The sequence below is a fragment of the Lycium barbarum genome, chromosome 6 (genome assembly GCF_019175385.1).
Source record: "Lycium barbarum isolate Lr01 chromosome 6, ASM1917538v2, whole genome shotgun sequence".
Classification (NCBI taxonomy): domain Eukaryota; kingdom Viridiplantae; phylum Streptophyta; class Magnoliopsida; order Solanales; family Solanaceae; genus Lycium; species Lycium barbarum.
Genome location: NC_083342.1, coordinates 128,153,769 through 128,171,681, shown reverse-complemented (window position 1 = coordinate 128,171,681; position 17,913 = coordinate 128,153,769). Strand labels below are relative to the sequence as shown.

The 17,913-nt window shown below is 34.8% G+C and overlaps 1 protein-coding gene, 1 non-coding gene and 1 pseudogene across 3 annotated transcripts; all 3 read right to left on the bottom strand.

Moving 5' to 3' along the window:
* Nucleotides 1-1,935: 1,935 nt before the first annotated feature.
* LOC132598823 (serine/threonine-protein kinase PEPKR2-like) lies at nt 1,936-6,855 on the bottom strand. Of its 2 annotated transcripts, XM_060311926.1 has the most exons (5): nt 6,723-6,855; nt 6,299-6,402; nt 5,255-6,206; nt 3,184-3,480; nt 1,936-2,677 (listed from the first exon to the last, which is right to left on the bottom strand). In XM_060311926.1, exons 3-5 carry the CDS (start codon nt 5,994-5,996, stop codon nt 2,343-2,345), a joined length of 1,374 nt encoding a protein of 457 aa, XP_060167909.1. In that variant the 5' UTR covers nt 5,997-6,206; nt 6,299-6,402; nt 6,723-6,855; the 3' UTR covers nt 1,936-2,342. The 2 variants fall into 2 exon arrangements, with proteins under 2 accessions (XP_060167909.1, XP_060167910.1); XM_060311927.1 differs by lacking the exon at nt 6,723-6,855 and having other exon boundaries at nt 6,299-6,711.
* A 3,100-nt stretch (nt 6,856-9,955) lies between these two features.
* TRNAL-CAA (transfer RNA leucine (anticodon CAA)) lies at nt 9,956-10,039 on the bottom strand. The gene has a single exon. It is a non-coding gene; the product is annotated as a tRNA-Leu (tRNA).
* A 1,652-nt stretch (nt 10,040-11,691) lies between these two features.
* Nucleotides 11,692-17,827, bottom strand: LOC132644640 (2-oxoglutarate-dependent dioxygenase 19-like; annotated as a pseudogene).
* Nucleotides 17,828-17,913: the final 86 nt, after the last annotated feature.

Sequence of the window (17,913 nt, the reverse complement as noted above, 5' to 3'; positions counted from 1 at the left end):
TAAGGGGGCCATTTTCAGCCACTCAGGTTTATGACCACCCATGTCTCTTTAATTTACTGCAGCTTTTTAATTTAATACATATACATGATACATATTGTCTGTTAAAGCTTACTTTTTGAAATATTTGCTGTTCCCAGGTATACTCATCATAGTAATTTGAGATATTATTTGATGTAATTACCTATTCCAAAAGATTTTTGGATGATAAATGATAACTCAATACCTATTCAAAAAGATCCTTCTTTTAATTGTTAGGACAAAAAAACAAGTGGCGAATTTTCAGTATTACTTATTTCCTTAATAGGGTGACAAAACATACAAATTGAAATAACAATGATTAAAGAGATACTTAGATTCGCTCATGACATTGTCATTCGAATTATGACATCTTAACTATTAGATTGTTCATTAATTAAGAACTAAATCTCCAATAATTAATAGTCTTCCCCTCTAACAGTAGGCCAAAAGCCTCATCGTCAGATTGATAAGAAAGATGGTCAAACCAGTAGCTAAAATTATCTTTATTTGTTTAAGGAGCTGAAAAAGAAGACATTTTTCATAATTCAAATATTTCATATAATATAGGTAACCCATGAATTATCATTCATACAAATGCGTACAAATTCTATAAACTAGTCTAGCCATTCTCAAGCATGTGGTATGTTATTTATCATATCATGGTTGTATCCAGAAACAGACAACTACTATCATATAGCTGGACAAAACCAATATATCCCTCATCATCAAAATTTCAGCGTTCAATACAATTATAGTTTGAAAATTTATAAGGAAAAGTATATACCTAACATTTCAATGAGATTTATAGAACAACTCTTGGAATATTGGATAGGAAACATTAACTCCCCTTTTACAAAATTAAAGCAATCGAAAAGATGATCGAACAAAATAAAACGCACAAAGTGAATTATAAAACAGTGATTTCTTCTCTTAGAAAACATCCGAAGCTACCTGCAAAGTAACAATAATTTAGTATATATGAAATTTCTGAGTATGGCTAAACAATAAATTAAAAGAAGATCAAACAATGACAAAGTCGCCAACTTTTATAAGATATTGATCGATCAGCAAACAATAAAACTTATGTCCAGTTGCATCACATTGTTTTGGTCTAGTACTGTGTGGCAAAAAAGAAAATGATATGGGGGGAATGAATTGTGGTGACTGGTGAGAGTGGTGCCACGCTAAACTAGAGTATATATGAACTTATTGAGTGTGCAAAATATACAAACAATTTGCTGGAGACTGGTGTGACAAGATATCTTGCGCCAAGTGAGCAGCCATCAAATAATTCTTCTATAAATTAAAGATGATAGTGACAGAATTCTAATATTAATTTTTCACTTGCGAAAGGTCTACTAATAAAAGGGGAAAAAAGACTACTATAATATATTTGGAGTTTTCAAACCTAACTTTCAAAAGAATACCATGAATGCCATGGGTCCTTCCAACATGATAATACACATATTCATTGCCTATACCCCACTTCGTTACATATTTTCCATTTTATTTGACTTATTTTTCACTTTTATTCATATACGGGGTAAAATTTAATATTCCTATATACGTAGTAGTGGATCTTGAATAACTTTCATAGTCGGACAACGTAAAATTTAACACAAATCGCTTTTTGCTCTTCTTCTTTTCAATTACAGGGTCTATCAAGTTCTAACTAAACCAATTAGACGTTAGGCAATATTTGAGTCGGCAGTTAAAAAAGAACAAAAAGAGAATTGATAATGAACTTCAACTGGAATTATTTCTTTGTGAGAATTGAATATTTTTAAGTGACAACCAAGATTTCACTTAAAAAGAATTTAAAATGTTTCATTCACATTTGAATATTGATCACCTCAGTATTTGCCTATTTGGTACTACCAAAGTTCTTTATTTCAAATACTGAAATAATATTTCAGGTAACAGCTTAAACCTCTGATGAGGTTAAACAAGATTGATTCGAAATGTATCTCTTATCACCATCGAAGATGGTTTTTACAACGGGCTTAATAGAAATCAGTCATAAAACACACCTTATTTACATAATAAAAACACACACACACACTCCCTCTAACTTACATGTTAGATATGTAAATTCACATGACAGACGCAACTCCAAACTAGTCCAGTATTGTCAGACAGGCTTGTTTATTAATGATTTATTCTACAGCCAAAGGTCAAATGAAATTGGTTTTGCCAGTTACCACTTCATGCATGTAGTTGAGAAGTCAATCAATGGTTGATGCAACATGCTGTGCTCCGCCTTTTCTTCAAAGTGATACCACCTTTACAAGGGGAACAGTACATGGTGCTGCAGGTCATACACGTCAGAATGCTGTACAGAGGTGGTTAGCTTGTATATTAGAGGAACATTCTTGGTCGATTGTTCTGGCTGGGCTGCATATTCTGCTTCTCTTTGGCTCCGATATATTCATGTGGGAGACGGCTACTGTGAGAGTATCGATAAAACCTGAGTCATCACCTTCAGGCATCTTAGACGAACTACCAGATGTTAAAGTTGAACCAAAGTCATCACTGAGAGAGCTAAAGGTTAAGTTTCTTCTCTCCCATTCTATCCTAGTAGTAGCAGTCAGCTGGCTTTTAATTGGCCTTGCATAGTTCTTCAACGTGGGTTCTGTGTAAAATAAAATCCATGGATGCCCTGTAAGAAAAGCCAGACATCACAAAGATGTAATTAGTGAAATGCAATCATTCTGGACATGCAATTCCATCACCATAGCTTATAGCTTGTTCACATGGGATAAAATTAATAGACCTATTCCAATTCGTGAGATGAGGCTAGTTGTCTTCAGCTGAAGATTCATATATTTATAGATTCTATAGTGTTTGTGGCGCTTAAGCACAAATCGCTCCCAAAGGTGGGGTGAGGCATAGGCATAGACTTGCTAAAGAAAATATTCAGCTTCGTCATTTAACAGAGTAGACGATCAATCAGTCATCTTTCATATTCTACTTGAAAGGCAATAGACAGATAGCCTAAATAATGCTCCAGAGGTAGATCCAAACTATTTCATTCAATCTTGGTTTTCTCTGATGATTACATTTCATTCAAAAAAAAAAAAAAAAACCGATAGAAGATTATAAGCTTAAAGTCAACAGTCATCAAAGCAACAGCTGAGAAAGGGAAGAGATCTGAAGGCTACTCACTTAGTACTTCATCGGCACTGTACCTTGCTGAAACATCCCTTGTCATCATACAAGAAAGCAGATCACGGGCTGGTTGTGATACAGATTCCCAGGCTCCACCACTGAAATCAAGGTTCTCCTCCTTAATCGAACTGAATATAGATTCCAAAGAATCACCTTGAAATGGGAGCAAGCCCACCAAAAGTGCATGTAGGAGGACACCTACACTCCATATGTCCACTTTCTCCGTGTAATCACCTAGCAGAACCTCAGGAGCAACATAAGCTGGACTTCCAACTACACCAGTCAAGCTCTGACCTACGAGCATAATAAAGAATGAAGCATTTCAGATACATCATTGATGTACAAAAGAAACACACACACAAACAGCTTCACCCAGTTTGGAGCAATGAGTTCTCCAAGAAAAACTAAATGACTCGAAATAGATATCTAATGATGGGCTCACACGAGACATCATGAACAAAGTTAACATCCTATGTGAGTTGAGACTTCCATATGGAAACTCATCATTCAACATGACTTTAGATTTCAAGATGTTCAATTCTAGCCATTCATGTGCATAAACTCGGGTAAAAACCACCCAAATTACACTCATATGTTAACCAAGCAAGGTAGGGATTAGGTCAAAGTCAAGGGTTTAAGATAAGAAACTATCCTTTTTCTGAAGTTGAGAAGTCGTTTGATTATATACCTGATTGGCCACGGAGCAAAACGTGAAGATATACATGAATTTTTCATGGATTAGAACATTTTTGTGACAGGTAAAGTTTAAATTCTAGCAAACAGGGGATAACCTCGCATACAAGGAGTATACTGGAAAAGACAAAGCTCTACATACATATATATTATTCAGCCAAAAATTCATCCACTCATTAGTAAACTAATGCTATCTTACATTCATATCATTCCACTAAGAATTTTAACTTCTCACAGGTTTTTATGCAGTCTCTTTCTAGTGCTTGATTTTCTACCAATTGTCATTGTATAACAGAATTAATCTTTATACAGATATATGCGGTATTGTCTGCCTGTTGACTGCTTACACATAAATATAATATGTGCCAAAGCAGTGATAAATAACATAATGATAGGTGCAAAAATACATTTATGAATTGGCAAGGATAGAAAGGATGAAATATGTCATTGTCTGAGCTCTAATACCATAACGCATGTGTTACGTTATTTTTTTCCATTTTCTTTATTCTGTACAGAGAAAGCCCTCGGGTACCACTTTGGCACTTTTACGACTTACCTATGGGGTTTCAGCAGTAACTTTGCACGGTTGTCTTTGAGAAAGTTAGAGCTCAGTTTAATACGTCCCGTTGCACAACAAATAAGTCAGATGACATCCAAATGGATCCCATCTGCGCCTCAACACTGACCAGTCGCGTAACAATATCTTGGTATCTACTGTTAGAATACTTTAAACAGACTTGTCAGACAACCTTAATGTCAGTGGTTACTATAAACTGGCTTTGCACCACATGCAGTCAGCTCAACTTTACATATGATAGCACCAAAAGTAACTACACATCAGGATCATTAGTAAACCAGGGGAATATGAAGGAAATCATTGAACTGAATTATCAGAGACTGAGGGCTATGAGACTCTCCCTCCTCCCAAAAAGAACCTAATTCAAAGTCAAAAGATCAGAAAAATCAGTTTTCATTCTCAACTTGGTAGTGCTCAATCTATTTCTGCAAATAAGATTCAGCGACTTGGAAAATAAAAAGTGATTTCAATTTTCTATAAGAACATACTTGAATTGAAAAATAAAAGCAAATAATTGAAAATAGCGGCGGTCAAACAAAGATGTTTCTGAATCCACATAGGGGTCATCTTTGTTGGGCGCAAGGAGTAATGTAGATCACTAAGAAGCAGCACAGTTGAGAAGGACAAATTTAAAAATTTCAGCTTTATATTACAATCAGCATGTCAGACAACAACTTGTAAATATGTAGACACATAAAAAGGAGGGCGTGTTCTCTGGTTTACGCACACTAAACAGAATTAAATTAACAGTACCACTCCGGTGAATCAAATTCAAAAAAAGGAGGCATCTTGAATTACCATCTGAAATTCTCACAGCTAGCCCAAAGTCTGAAACCTTAACTTGTCCGGAGGTTGTAAGGAGGACATTTTCGGGCTTTATGTCCCTGTGCACAACACCCATCTCATGGCAGTATCTAATAACCAGCATGAGATCTTTGATCACATCAGCAGCTTGTTGCTCAGGATATCGCCCGACCCTAGCCATTTGGTCAAGCAGCCTTCCTCCTGAGCAAAGTTCCATAACAAGATAAAAAGATTCAGCATCCTCATACACAGCTTTTAGTGTCACAACACCTGGATGCCCAGAGAGATGCTGCATTATCTCCACTTCACGGTGAATGATCTCTTCCCCCTTATGCAGAGTCTTGCAAGCATGTTTTTCGCCACTCAACTTTCTCCGACATAATAATACAGACCCAAATTTCCCTCGTCCAATAATTTCTCCCATCTCGTAGTCCTGCTCAATCTTCTTTTTCCGCCCCAATCGAGTGGCTGAATCAAGACAACCTATTTTCCTTTTAAGACCTCGTCCAGGTGAGCGCGAACGTGCAGTCCCACAAGGGGGGGCAGTAGCTACTCCAGTGATAACATTCTTCCTACAAAAGTTTGCATGTTTAACCACAATTTCCCTAGATTTCTTTTTCCTTTGAGAATAATCCTCCAGCGATAAATGTGACCTGACTACTGTCAATTGACTCACATCCTTTTGACAAATCACTGAAATATCTACCCCTTTTCTCTTCTTACCCAAGTTCTCCATGTCAAAGATTAAAGTAACTAAGCTTCCTATAAATCATAAGCGGTACTCCAAACTATATCTAACCAAAAGGCACATAAATTGTCAAATTCACTAGCTTGTCAAAACTATAAATTCACTACTTTAGTTCTAACAGCCCAACCAGATACAAGATCTAACGTCCATATGATGAGTAAAACCGGTGCATAAAAAGTTCCAACTTTTTGTTACATTCTGCAATTTCAGGAAAAGGGTATTAAGCAAAACCCACAAAAATCATCACAAAAAAAAAAAAAAAAAAAAAAAAACCGAAAAGGGCTAAGAACCTCTTAACGCGAAATGCCTCTTACTCCTTTTCCTACGACCCATTTGAGCGTACAGTTCCAATGTAAAAGACATAGTTATCCTCCTTTCACAGTAGTTAGTCAATCTGAAAGGGTAAAAACTAAACACCAGTTATGCTATCCAACAAGCATAAATACAAACAGCTATTATTATTATGCCTCCTCTATCATCAACAAGTTCAAGGGCGTCTCAATAAAATTAGTAAATTAGTAGTCTAAGGCCAAAGTTTAATATGAGGTCTTAAATATATGCACATGCATCTAAATTGACAAGCAAAAACAAACATATCAACAGTAAACCCTAAATCCCTAAAAATAGTTCGACTAACAGGGCATATAGCCTAAAAATCAGGGAAACAGGGATGATAGACGTAAAAGAGAGAATATTCTAAGTAGATTATCTTACCTTCATACAGAAGAAATGTAGTGATTTGAGGAAGGAGTGAATAAGGGTTTTTGGTGAGACGAAAAAAGGTGAGCACTTTCGGGTACAGACACACGTGATTTCTGAAACTGCCACTTCACTATTCGCGCCCATCTTCTTTTTTTTTTTTTTTTTGACGTGCCATGTAACGCCACGTCAGTGATCTGACGGTGGAGATAAATTCAATGTGGGTTCCACCATGAAAGTTGCCACTAAAGTTGTACTACTGTGGAGTCCGGAACAAAATGTCCCAAAAAAATCACTTTGAACCAAAATACCCCGACAAAAAAAAAGTTATCAAAGTACCTTTAGCGTATTATTTTACTGCGTTATACAAAAAAAAAAAAAAATTGGCCAGCTTTATTTTTTGCAACACTTAGTGTTATTTTCCATACTTTGACCAATAATTAGTCGTGTGTCAAAACTCTGAAACGTCAATGTTTTATATAGAACCTGATATTGTTTTCTGCGTACAATAATGTAGACCCAATACATCAAGGATACGTAGACGATCGGATCGTCATTTTAGGGGTTGAAAAGGTACCCGAAGTAAGTTTTGTTTGAAAAAACTTAGTGTTTTTTCCATACTTTGACCAATGATTAGTCGTGTGTCAAGACGAAACATCAATATTTTATATCGAACCTGATTTTTTTTTTGCGTACAATAATGTAGGCCCAATACATCAAGCATACGTAGACGTTCGGATCGTCATTTTAGGGGATGAAAAGGTGCCCGAAGTAAGTTTTGTTTGGAAACTTTAGGATGTTTTATTTTTTAAGATTTTGATTTAAGCGTGTTATTTTTTAATCAAGACATAACTTTATTTTGAATATCAATATAATTCTAAAAAATATAGGGACAAAAACTAGTTGTAAAGTCGTCAAACTTTAGATGGTCATAACTTTGCGCTCGGACGTCCGTTTTACGCTTTTTTTTTTAACTTGCGTATTTTTTCGAGATCTATGTGGACAAACGGCCGCAAGGTGGTTTGGCCAAGCCGATTTTAAAAAAAACACCTTTTATCCCATTCAATTTTGATTTTCCCCCAAATTGACGTGAAATTTTCAGTTTTATTTACTTATAAGATGATGATACGCAATAAATTTCAACGTAAAAATCCCGGGGTAATGTAGCTGTGAATGTCAATTTCACTTCTACAGTTTCAATTTTTGAAAATAAAGCTGACTAATTTTCTCGACATATGAAGTTAACTAAAATATCTTACAGTCAAACACTAAGTTTTATCAAACAAAACTTACTTCGGGTACCTTTTCAACCCCTAAAATGACGATTCGAACGTCTACGTATCCTTGATGTATTGGGCCTACATTATTGTACGCAGAAAGAAATATCAGGTTCTATATAAAATATTGACGTTTCGGAGTCTTGACACACGACTAATTATTGGTCAAAGTATGAAAAATAACACTAAGTGTTGCAATAAATAAAGTTGGCCAATTATAGAAAAAAAAAAATTTGGTACTTCTATAACGCAGTATTTTACTGCGTTATAGAAGTACCAAAAAAAAAAAAAATTATAACGCAGTAAAATACTGCGCTATAGCACTTAACGGCTCCGTCTCCGTGAAGTGTTATAGCGCAGTAAAATACTGTGCTAAAGGTACTTTGGCATTTTTTTTTTGTTGGGGTATTTTGGTTCAAAGTGGTTTTTTAGGGGCATTTTGGTTCCGGACTCTACTACTGTGATACTCCCTCTGTCCCAAAAAAATTATCTTCCTTTTCTTTTTAATCCGTCTCAAAAAGATTATCCCTTTCTATATTTAGAAACATTTTAACTTTATGAATTGATTTACAGCCACATAAATATCTAAAGCTTATTTTGGATCACACATTTTAAAAGCCTTCCTTTATTTCTTAAATTTTATGCTAAGTCAGGATAATTTTTTTTAGATGGATAGAGTACTTATTTTGTTGAACTTTGGTAGTGCACTATTGTTTTTGTTTAGCACATTACCTAATATAATTTGTTCATCAAATTCTCCTCTCAGCACTTCTTTTTTCCACTTTATGAAAAGAAGTTTGGGGCTAAATTGAAAAGATGTAAGATTTAACTATATCTTTCAACCAATAGTCCGCATATACCTTCTTTTTTCTTTTACCCATTTTTTTTCTCTCTTCAATGGGAGGGATAAGAATTAATAATTTTGCAATTAGTGTTTTAAAAGGCGGAGATAAAATGTAAGTTCTGAGACATGAATCTTTAAAATTTTAATTTATAAATTAATTAATTGCGCAATGACACAAAAATATATAGAAAATACATTAAAAATTTAAGAAAATTAAAGAAATTTAGAGAAACAAAATATCAAACATGTTTTATCAATACAAGAGTGCTGAAAGATGTTATCAAACTACATATTTTTCTCCCTAAATTAAATAAACAATAAAAAAGATTCTTGTTATTTGTTATGACTCGTTATTTGAGTTGCTCTCAACCTTCATATTTCTACAGATGAATAGAACTTTTATCATTCATTTGTTGAAGAATTTTGAAGGTCAACAGTGCTAATTGAGAAATCAACACCTAATTTTCGTAAGAATTGTTGGGCGGTACTGAGCGTTAGGCAAGCCTGTTTAGGACGTATAATCGGACATTTGAAGCGTAAGCCTCACACGTGAGACTCAGGATGTTTTGCAATTGTCCCACCCAAGGCGAACCCGAGCAAATCTAAAAAAAACTTTTCAAATACTGCAATGAACAACTTAACTATGAGCCCGTTTGGATTGACTTATAGGTTGCTTATAAGCTGTTTTCAGCTTTTTTGAGTGTTTGGCTGGCCAGCTTAAAGTCATTTTGTGCTTAAAATAAGCTCAAAAAATAAATTGAGCTCATTTGACTTAGCTTATCTAAAGCAGCTTATAAGCCAAAAAAAAAAAGTTAGACTACCCCCAACTTATTTTTTTTAGCTTATAAGCTGTTTGCAGCTTATAGGCATAAGCCCATCCAAACAGGTTCTATGTAGAAGCACGAAAGATTAGATGAGAAGCAAAAAAAGGAAGGGTTGTTCTAAAAGGAAAGGCCTATTCATCATCATATAGTGGCGTGAGGAAGTGGTATTGCAGCAATCATCATTAGATGTTTGCTGCCTTCTTTAACGTCACAAATACTTTTGAAGTTTTTAACTTTTTACTCAGATGGGCAGAGAGAGGGGGGAAAAACGAAAAGAAACAGGCTGTGTTTATTCGAAAAAATTGTCAGAAGTGGGATTTGAACCCACGCCCTCTCACGAGGACCAGAACTTGAGTCTGGCGCCTTAGACCACTCGGCCATCCTGACTTGTATGCCACATGTTCTAATTACTCCTTAATCATAACTAGAATACTCTGTCCATTTGGTCATAAATATCAAAAACAACTTCACTTTTTTTGAAATTTTTGAAGTTGGAGTTCTATTTGGTCATAATTTTTGAAATTGTAGTTTTTGGTGAAATGTAGTTGTAAAAAAGTGAAATTTTTTTGAAAAACAAGTTTTTTGAGTTTTTGGTATTCCGGAATACAACTTCAAGTTGTATTCGGAATATTTATGGCCAAACGCCCAAAAGTGAAAAAAGTAAATAAAAAAAACCGGAAAAAAGTGAATAATTTTTATGGCCAAACAACACCTTAAACTTCAATGTTTGATGGCAATTGGCAAAGTAGAAATGGCAATTGAATGCAAGATATCTGTCCTTTATATACACATTATTATCACTTAATTATGATTAAATGACATCCATTCTCATTTTAATTTTTAATTGCTAAGTTTAGGAGCAGGTAAGTATTTACCAAGACCACTATCATACCTTTTTTGAAAAATTGTGACGCAAAGTATGCATATCATTTCTTTTATTGATTTCCTACATGCCAAACTAAATTGCAGTCTTAATACTCCCTCCGTTTAATAATAAGTGGTGTTTTAGGTTTTTTATTTTATTTCAAAATAATGGTGTTTTAGGATTTCAAGAAAAAATTGATCTTGTTCTTTCAAACTTACCCTTATTTATAATCAAGAATTATTAAGTATTTTTTTTAGGCATTAATTAGGGGTATATTAGTAAAAAAAACTTATAATTTTTTAGAAGTGCACAACTTCTTAAGAGGTGTGCATAAACTAAAAACACCACTTATTATGGAACGGATGGAGTACTTTTCAAAGTAATATTATGAATACTATAAAACTATAACTATAACAAAATATGGCCCAAAATATTAGAAACTAAGAGCCCGTTTGGCCATAAAAATTATTCACTTTTTTCCGGAATTTTTTTTCACTTTTTTTACTTTTAGCGTTTGGCCATAAAAATTCGGAATACAACTCCAGAGTTGTATTCCGGAATTCCAAAAACAAGAAAAACTTGTTTTTAAAAAAAAAATCACTTTTTTCACTTTTTTACACTACATTACACCAAAAATTACAATTTCAAAAACTATAGCCAAACACAACTCCAACTCCAACTTCAAAAATTCTAAAAAAAAGTGAATTTGTTTTTGGTATTTATGGCAAAACGGCACCTAAGTTTGTTGGAAAAAACATTACACCATGGAGTGGATTTTTTTTTTTTAAAGTAACTTCCCGACTCATTGCTACTAGTTTCCGAGTTATCAAAATTAAATGGAGTGGATTTTGTGTTTTTCAATTACTAATTCTTCTATTGATCGAGTTAAGAATCTAAGTAAGATTTATTTGCATATAGAGATAACAGCGCGTCTTTGAATTGAATGACGACAAGTACTCCTTTTGTTCAAATTGATGTGAAATACTTTTTTAGTCCACTTAAAAAAAATGACATATTTTTAAATTTGAAAATAATTAACTTTACACTTCCCGTTACACAATTAATGAAATTTTTTTATAACCACACAAATGTCATGACATGTTTAAGGTCACAAATTTCGAAAGTTTTCATTTTTTTTTAAAATAACGTGTTGTTCAAATTATGTCACATAAATTGTAACGGAACGAAGGGACTTCAAGACCCCAAATTGTGATATATCACAAACACTCGGAAATTGAAGGGAAAAAAAAAAAAAAGAGACAAGAAACACTCAGTTCTTTGTAATTTTGATTCTTTCCAGGCAGGATTTTCCATCAAGTTGGTTACTCTGGTGCAATTCCAAGTAATCCCTGTACTTCATTGGACCATAAGCTGCTGGCCTGTTGTCACCATCAAGCAGTGGAGAAGCTGGGCTCACAATTGTTTCCAGTGATGGCCCATGAAAGGTAACAATTGATATCCTTGTTATTTTGTTGTTCACCACTGCTCTATGTACATTGCTCTTGCACTTTCCATTGCTAAAAATCTTATGTAAAAGAAAAATAGACCACGTCAATAATATATTATTAGCAAGTTATTATTGCAAAACAATTCCACCATACAAGTTATTATTGTATACATTTAATGTGTTAATCACTATGTATACTCCTAACTGACCTACACACATTACATGTGTTATGCTGACCCTGTTGATTTCCACTTGAACTATGTACACATATGTAAAAAGTTGAAACAGTGTACGTGTAACATAGCATAAGGTGAGCAATCGGACGATTATTCAGAAAATTTACCTCTAGATGATCGGCGATGTTAACCAAGAGAGAGTTGGGAAGGCCATTGACATGAATCCATTTGCCCTGATGCTGAAGTTGGAGACCTTCAACTTGGTTATTGATGAGAATGGTTAAAAGGCCTTGATCTGAATGGGCTGGCAACCCCATTGCTAGTTCAGGCTGAGGACAACCATTTTTTTGCGCGGATAGCCCTTCTTTTGGGGTGGTCTTTAAATTTTGCCCCTCATATTTGTGGTCTTTAAATTATGCCCCTCATATTGCTGGTCTTTAATTTTTGCCCTTCGCATTGCAACCTTGAGCGTTCACGCAGAAATCAGGAGGTTCTGGGTTCGAATCCCCGCTCAAGCATAAATTAAAAAAAAAATTGCAAGGCAAGGTTTGGGTCGCGTGTATGTCGAACCCGGCATACACTTGTTAAGGAATTACCAAAGTTATGCCGGACCCGGCATACTCATGCCTTATGGGCAGACTTGGCATAAGTATGTCGGGTCCGACATAACTTTGGTAATTCCTTAACAAGTTTATGCCGGTGGGGGCATACTTATGGGAAAACTTTTAGTTAAGCCTTAACTAAAAATCTTTTCCTAGATATGCCTTATGAAGCACACTTTTAGTTAAGGCACAACTAGAAGTATGCCGCATAAGGCATGACTAAAAGTATGTCCCATAAAACAGAGCTTTTCCTTATGGCATAATTAAAAATTTGCCTTATAAGACAAAGTCTATGTCTTAAGGAATGGGGCATACTTTTAGTTATGCCTTATGGGGCATACTTTTAGTTATGCCTTAACTAAAAGTCTGCCCCATAAGACATAATTAGGAAAAAACCTTTAGTTAATGTAACACCCCGTACCTTTAACCTAAGCTTTGACCATGATCCTAGACTTAGAAAACTAGATAAAGAATGTGGGAATTGGAAATTTCCTCTTCAGCTGTAAGATGGTGGTTTACGCCCATGAACAGTGACCGTATTTCAGTTTACGGGCCGTAAATCAAATCGTAAACTGGTAGTTGAATGTCATATGGTTAAATACAGACCGTATTTCACAATACGGCCCGTATTTCAAATCGTAAACTGAAACCAAGGATTTCTGAGCATTCTGGAATTTGGCAATTTGATGTCAAATGGTTAAATACGGACCGTATTTCAAAATACGGCCCGTATTTCAAAATTTATTTGTAATTTGGGAAAACTTCCTTCATGAAAGTTGTAGAGCTTTGAAATACCTTTCCAACGATATATTATGGGGGTCAAACGGACATCTGTGCAAAGAGTTATGGCCATTTTACTGAAGAGAGACAGTGCTGTCCGTATTTCAAAATACGGCCAGTATTTCAAAATACGGCCAGTATTTAACTGGGCCGAAAAATGAATTTTTCCAGAACAGTATATATTCGTCCATATCAGTTCAAATCATTATTTTTCATTCCTTCAACCCCTAGAACGACTTCCTACCCTCTTGCATCATCAAGAACACCAAGGTAAGTCTACTCTAATTATTCCAAATCAATTCTAATACCTATCCTTGTAATCTAAACAAGAAATTATCATTCCTAAACTAGGGTTTTTAAGAAAACCCATCTCAAGGTTCAAGAATTCAAGATTTTGAAATCTTCTTCAAAGCTCAAGTCCTTAATTCAAGTTTTGGAGTAATTAAGGTATGTAGAACTTCCATCCACATGTGGGGTTCTTTACGTTCTTCCCCATGCTCTGTTTCTTGATATTCATGAAGATCAAATCCGAGGGCATTAAACCCAACATATTGGTAGCCCGTATTTATGTATTTATGTACATGAATTTTGTATCTATATTCGTTGTTGTATTCCTAATCTTCCATTACGGTTATTAGGAACCCTAGCTTAATCCATGAATCATGAATTCTTCCTCATGTGTTCTCATTATGTTTATATGAAACTTTATGATTTTATCTAGCAAGTGACAAGCATGTTTTCAAGTCAATTATATATATATGATTACGAACTATTCTTATTACTCATGAATCAAGAACATGTTTGCAAGACTATGACAAGTTATCTTATGAAACTATTTTACAAGTTATTTCATGAAACCATGTTTACAAGTTATTTCGTGAAATCATGATTACAAGACAAGTACAAGTTAATTCACGAAATCATGTTTACAAGTTATTTCGTGAAATCATGATTACAAGTTATTTACAAGTTATTTCACGAAAATCATGGGCTTCTTAGCCAACTATATCATGTTCATGTTTTTGGGAATTGCTTAGTTAACCGAGAAGGCTCAGATAGCCTGAAACTACGTTGCCACCGTAGGATAAGGGTTGTCAGCAAGGAGGCAACACCTTAATTATGCAGTTTGGATCCTTACATGCTTATTATCACTTAAATCTCATATCCCTGGCAATGTGTGAGTGTTCTTCTGGTAGGACGCAAGTACCAGATCATGTTGTCGGTTATACTATAGCGTTCCCCACGTTACAAGCAGTTTTTACATACATGTATTTCCATTGATTTACTGTTTTCAGACTTTACTCACGTTTCATGCTCATGTTCATGTCCAGGTTTTCAGTTTCAGTTCTTATCATGTTATTGCTTGTCCCATGTTATTTCTTTCAGTTGCTTTACATACCAGTACATTCAATGTGCTGACGTCCCCTTTTATTGCCCGGGGGCCTGCATTTCACGATGCAGGTACTGATATACAGGACGACATATCTGCTCAGTAAGACAGCATTCGTATCAGCTTATTGGTGAGCCCCATCTCATTCGGGGTTTAGTCAACTTTTGTTTTATGATTAGTTATGCATCTAAGGTATGCTGGGGCCTTGTCCCAGCAAGTATGTTTCCAGTCAAATTCATGATAGAGGTTTCATAGACTAGACAAGTCAGTTATGTCATGTCAGACATTCGGAGTCGTATAGCCATTTTGGCTCATTCATGTTATTTCCGCACTCATGTTTAAACAAGTATTTTATTAAGTATTATGACTTACTACGTTTTATAAAGGCTCATCATGTATTCACATTATATTTCCGCTCATGTATGCCTCATGATAGTTCAGCAAGCCATGTGGTTCGCTCGGTCACATGCAGTAAGGCACCGAGTGCCGTGTTTCGCCCAGGTCATGGTTCGGGGCGTGACAGTTAAGGCTTAACTAAAAGTTTGCCCATTAAAAGTTTGCCCATAAGTATGCCGGATCCGGTATAAATTTGTGAAGGAATTGTCAAAGTTATGTCGGACTCGGCATACTTATACCAAGTCTGCCCATAAGGCATAAGTATGCTGGGTCCGGCATAACTTTGGTAATTCCTTCACAAGTGTATGCCGGTGGGGGCATAGCGAAATTTAAACTCTGCCTTACGAATTTTTTTTAAAATTTTGACTGAGTGGGGGTTCGAACCTGAAACCCATGGGTTTTAGCCGAAGGGTAAAATTTAAAGATTTCAAATATAAGGGGCAAAATTTAAAGACCACCCCAAAAGAAGAGCAATTCTGCGAATTGCCCGAGGACAACGTGGATAGTAATTTGCAACAAAAGTTTGAAGGCCCAATTTCAAGTCCAAGGCTTTGTCCAAGAAACTTTCTTCAAGTCCCAGACTTTGTGATATGCCTGCTGGTAACTTTCTTGCCACTTGTCGGCTCCTCTCACAATACTTCGACACTATTTCACTATTAAAAATGAGATTAAGTTATATACGATGAGAGTGTAAATTAGTTTTCTATATGACTGCACTTGTATATAAGTTAAATATCATATGGACGGATTACCTGTAGGCTTGGGGTTTGTTGGGAAAGTGAAAATTAGGATGGACAAGGACCTTGAGATAGTCCCTCCAGCAGTAAACATTTTCTTTAGAGGCATTGAAGCTTGTTCCACATCTTATAGGATCTAATACATGCTTCCCAGCAAACTCCCTTTTTACTTCCATCTGTTAAGTTGAAAAATTCATGGGTTCCATCAATCACTGCCTTTATCAAACTTTCTATATGCCATGGTTCACTACCTGCATTTGGCACTCCAATTTAATATTTTCTTGGAAGAATATTACAATGGCGGATATAGGATTTTCTTCGAGCGGGTTCAAATAAATATTGAAATTACAACGGTAGTCGACAGTAGGGATTACTATGTTTTTGTATATTTCCGTAATACCCCTGAAAAATGTTGTATTGAGGTGTCATTATTTCTAAAAATAAATACTACTGGTATAAAACCACAAATTTCCGTCAAAATTTACTCGTCGAAAACATTTTCAACAAACTTTTCATCGAAAATCCCAAATATCGAGGGGAGAATTCGTTGAAAATTCGCGTTCTTTTAGCAGTAAAATAAATAGTTAGATCAATTAAACAACAATATTTTGTACTATATAAATCCCATATATACATTACACGCATACACACACATACAGATTTTTTAAATATCTATATATCAGTCTTCAAATTTTCTCTTCAATTTAAATTTTTATGTTTTACTCTTATAATTAGTTAATAACAAAAACAATATAGAAATGTTGAAAAGACCATAAGAAGATAAACACGCAATTAACTAAAACAGTAAAGATATAAAAATAAGCTAAACTAACCTAACCTTCATGTATGTCGAAGAAGAAGAACAAAGATGTAACTTCATATATTACAGAAGCATTAAACTAAATGAAATAAGAAGTAGTATTATTTACATGAAGTTAATTCTCAAATATTAAATTTAAAAGAAAAACAATAAATGGAAGAAACTAGTAATAAGTTAAACAGAAAATTATGGGGATATACTAGAATTGGTAATGAGTAATATTTGACCAAAAAAAAAAAAAGGACTAATGAGCAATGAATTAATGGACCCTTGATGACTTAAAAAAACTAAAAGCAAATATATGTGAATTCACTGCTATGGCAATTCTAGATCTCAGAACTATCTGCAACAAAATGAACCCGCTGAACCATTGAGCTGCGTTTCATGTTTGTGGCAAGTGGATTCGTCTATATTATATACAACAATTTCTTAGAATAATTTATATATGAAATTTTTTCCGACAAAGCAGGTTCAATTGAATCCTCTTAGCACAATGTAGGTCCGCCCCCGAAGAATAATATAAGGACGACATGATCGGGGGTGGACGTTGGATTCGGCAGAACCTGATAGCTTGACCTAGATCTTATATTTGTATTAAGAAATATATTAAATATGTATAAAAATTAAATTTAAATTCCATTCACTAGCTTATAATTCAGAACATGTAGAATTAAATCTTGAATTTGCCTCTGAACACGATACAATTGTACTCTCATACTACGCACCATGAATAAGCCCCAATCTTGACAAGCTTTGTTGAGGTCGTGGATGGCTTTGCCACGTTGATGAGGATCATCGGAGATGAGTAGAGAAAAATCAACGATGGGGATTGACTTTGAGTCATCAAGGTCTGTGGCAGAGGAATTGTTATAAGAAGAATGAACAAAAGTAGAAGGTATGAAGTGAAGATCAGGCGATTCAGCTACTTTTTTCACATTGACTAGTTGAATTGGCCTTGTCATGGAGATCTTTTAGAAATAAAAACAAAAACAGGCCTTTGTGGTAGTGATGATTGTTGTTCAATCGGTTTATTGAAAATCCTTGCAAT

Coding starts and splice junctions, on each gene's coding strand:
- LOC132598823 (XM_060311926.1), bottom strand. CDS start 5,996: ATGGAGAACTTGGGTAAGAAGAGAAAAGGGGTAGATATTTCAGTGATT. Junction 3,481..5,254: donor AGCTGTGAGAATTTCAGATG/GTAATTCAAGAT, acceptor TTATGCTCGTAG/GTCAGAGCTTGACTGGTGTA. Junction 2,678..3,183: donor CAGTGCCGATGAAGTACTAA/GTGAGTAGCCTT, acceptor CTTTTCTTACAG/GGCATCCATGGATTTTATTT.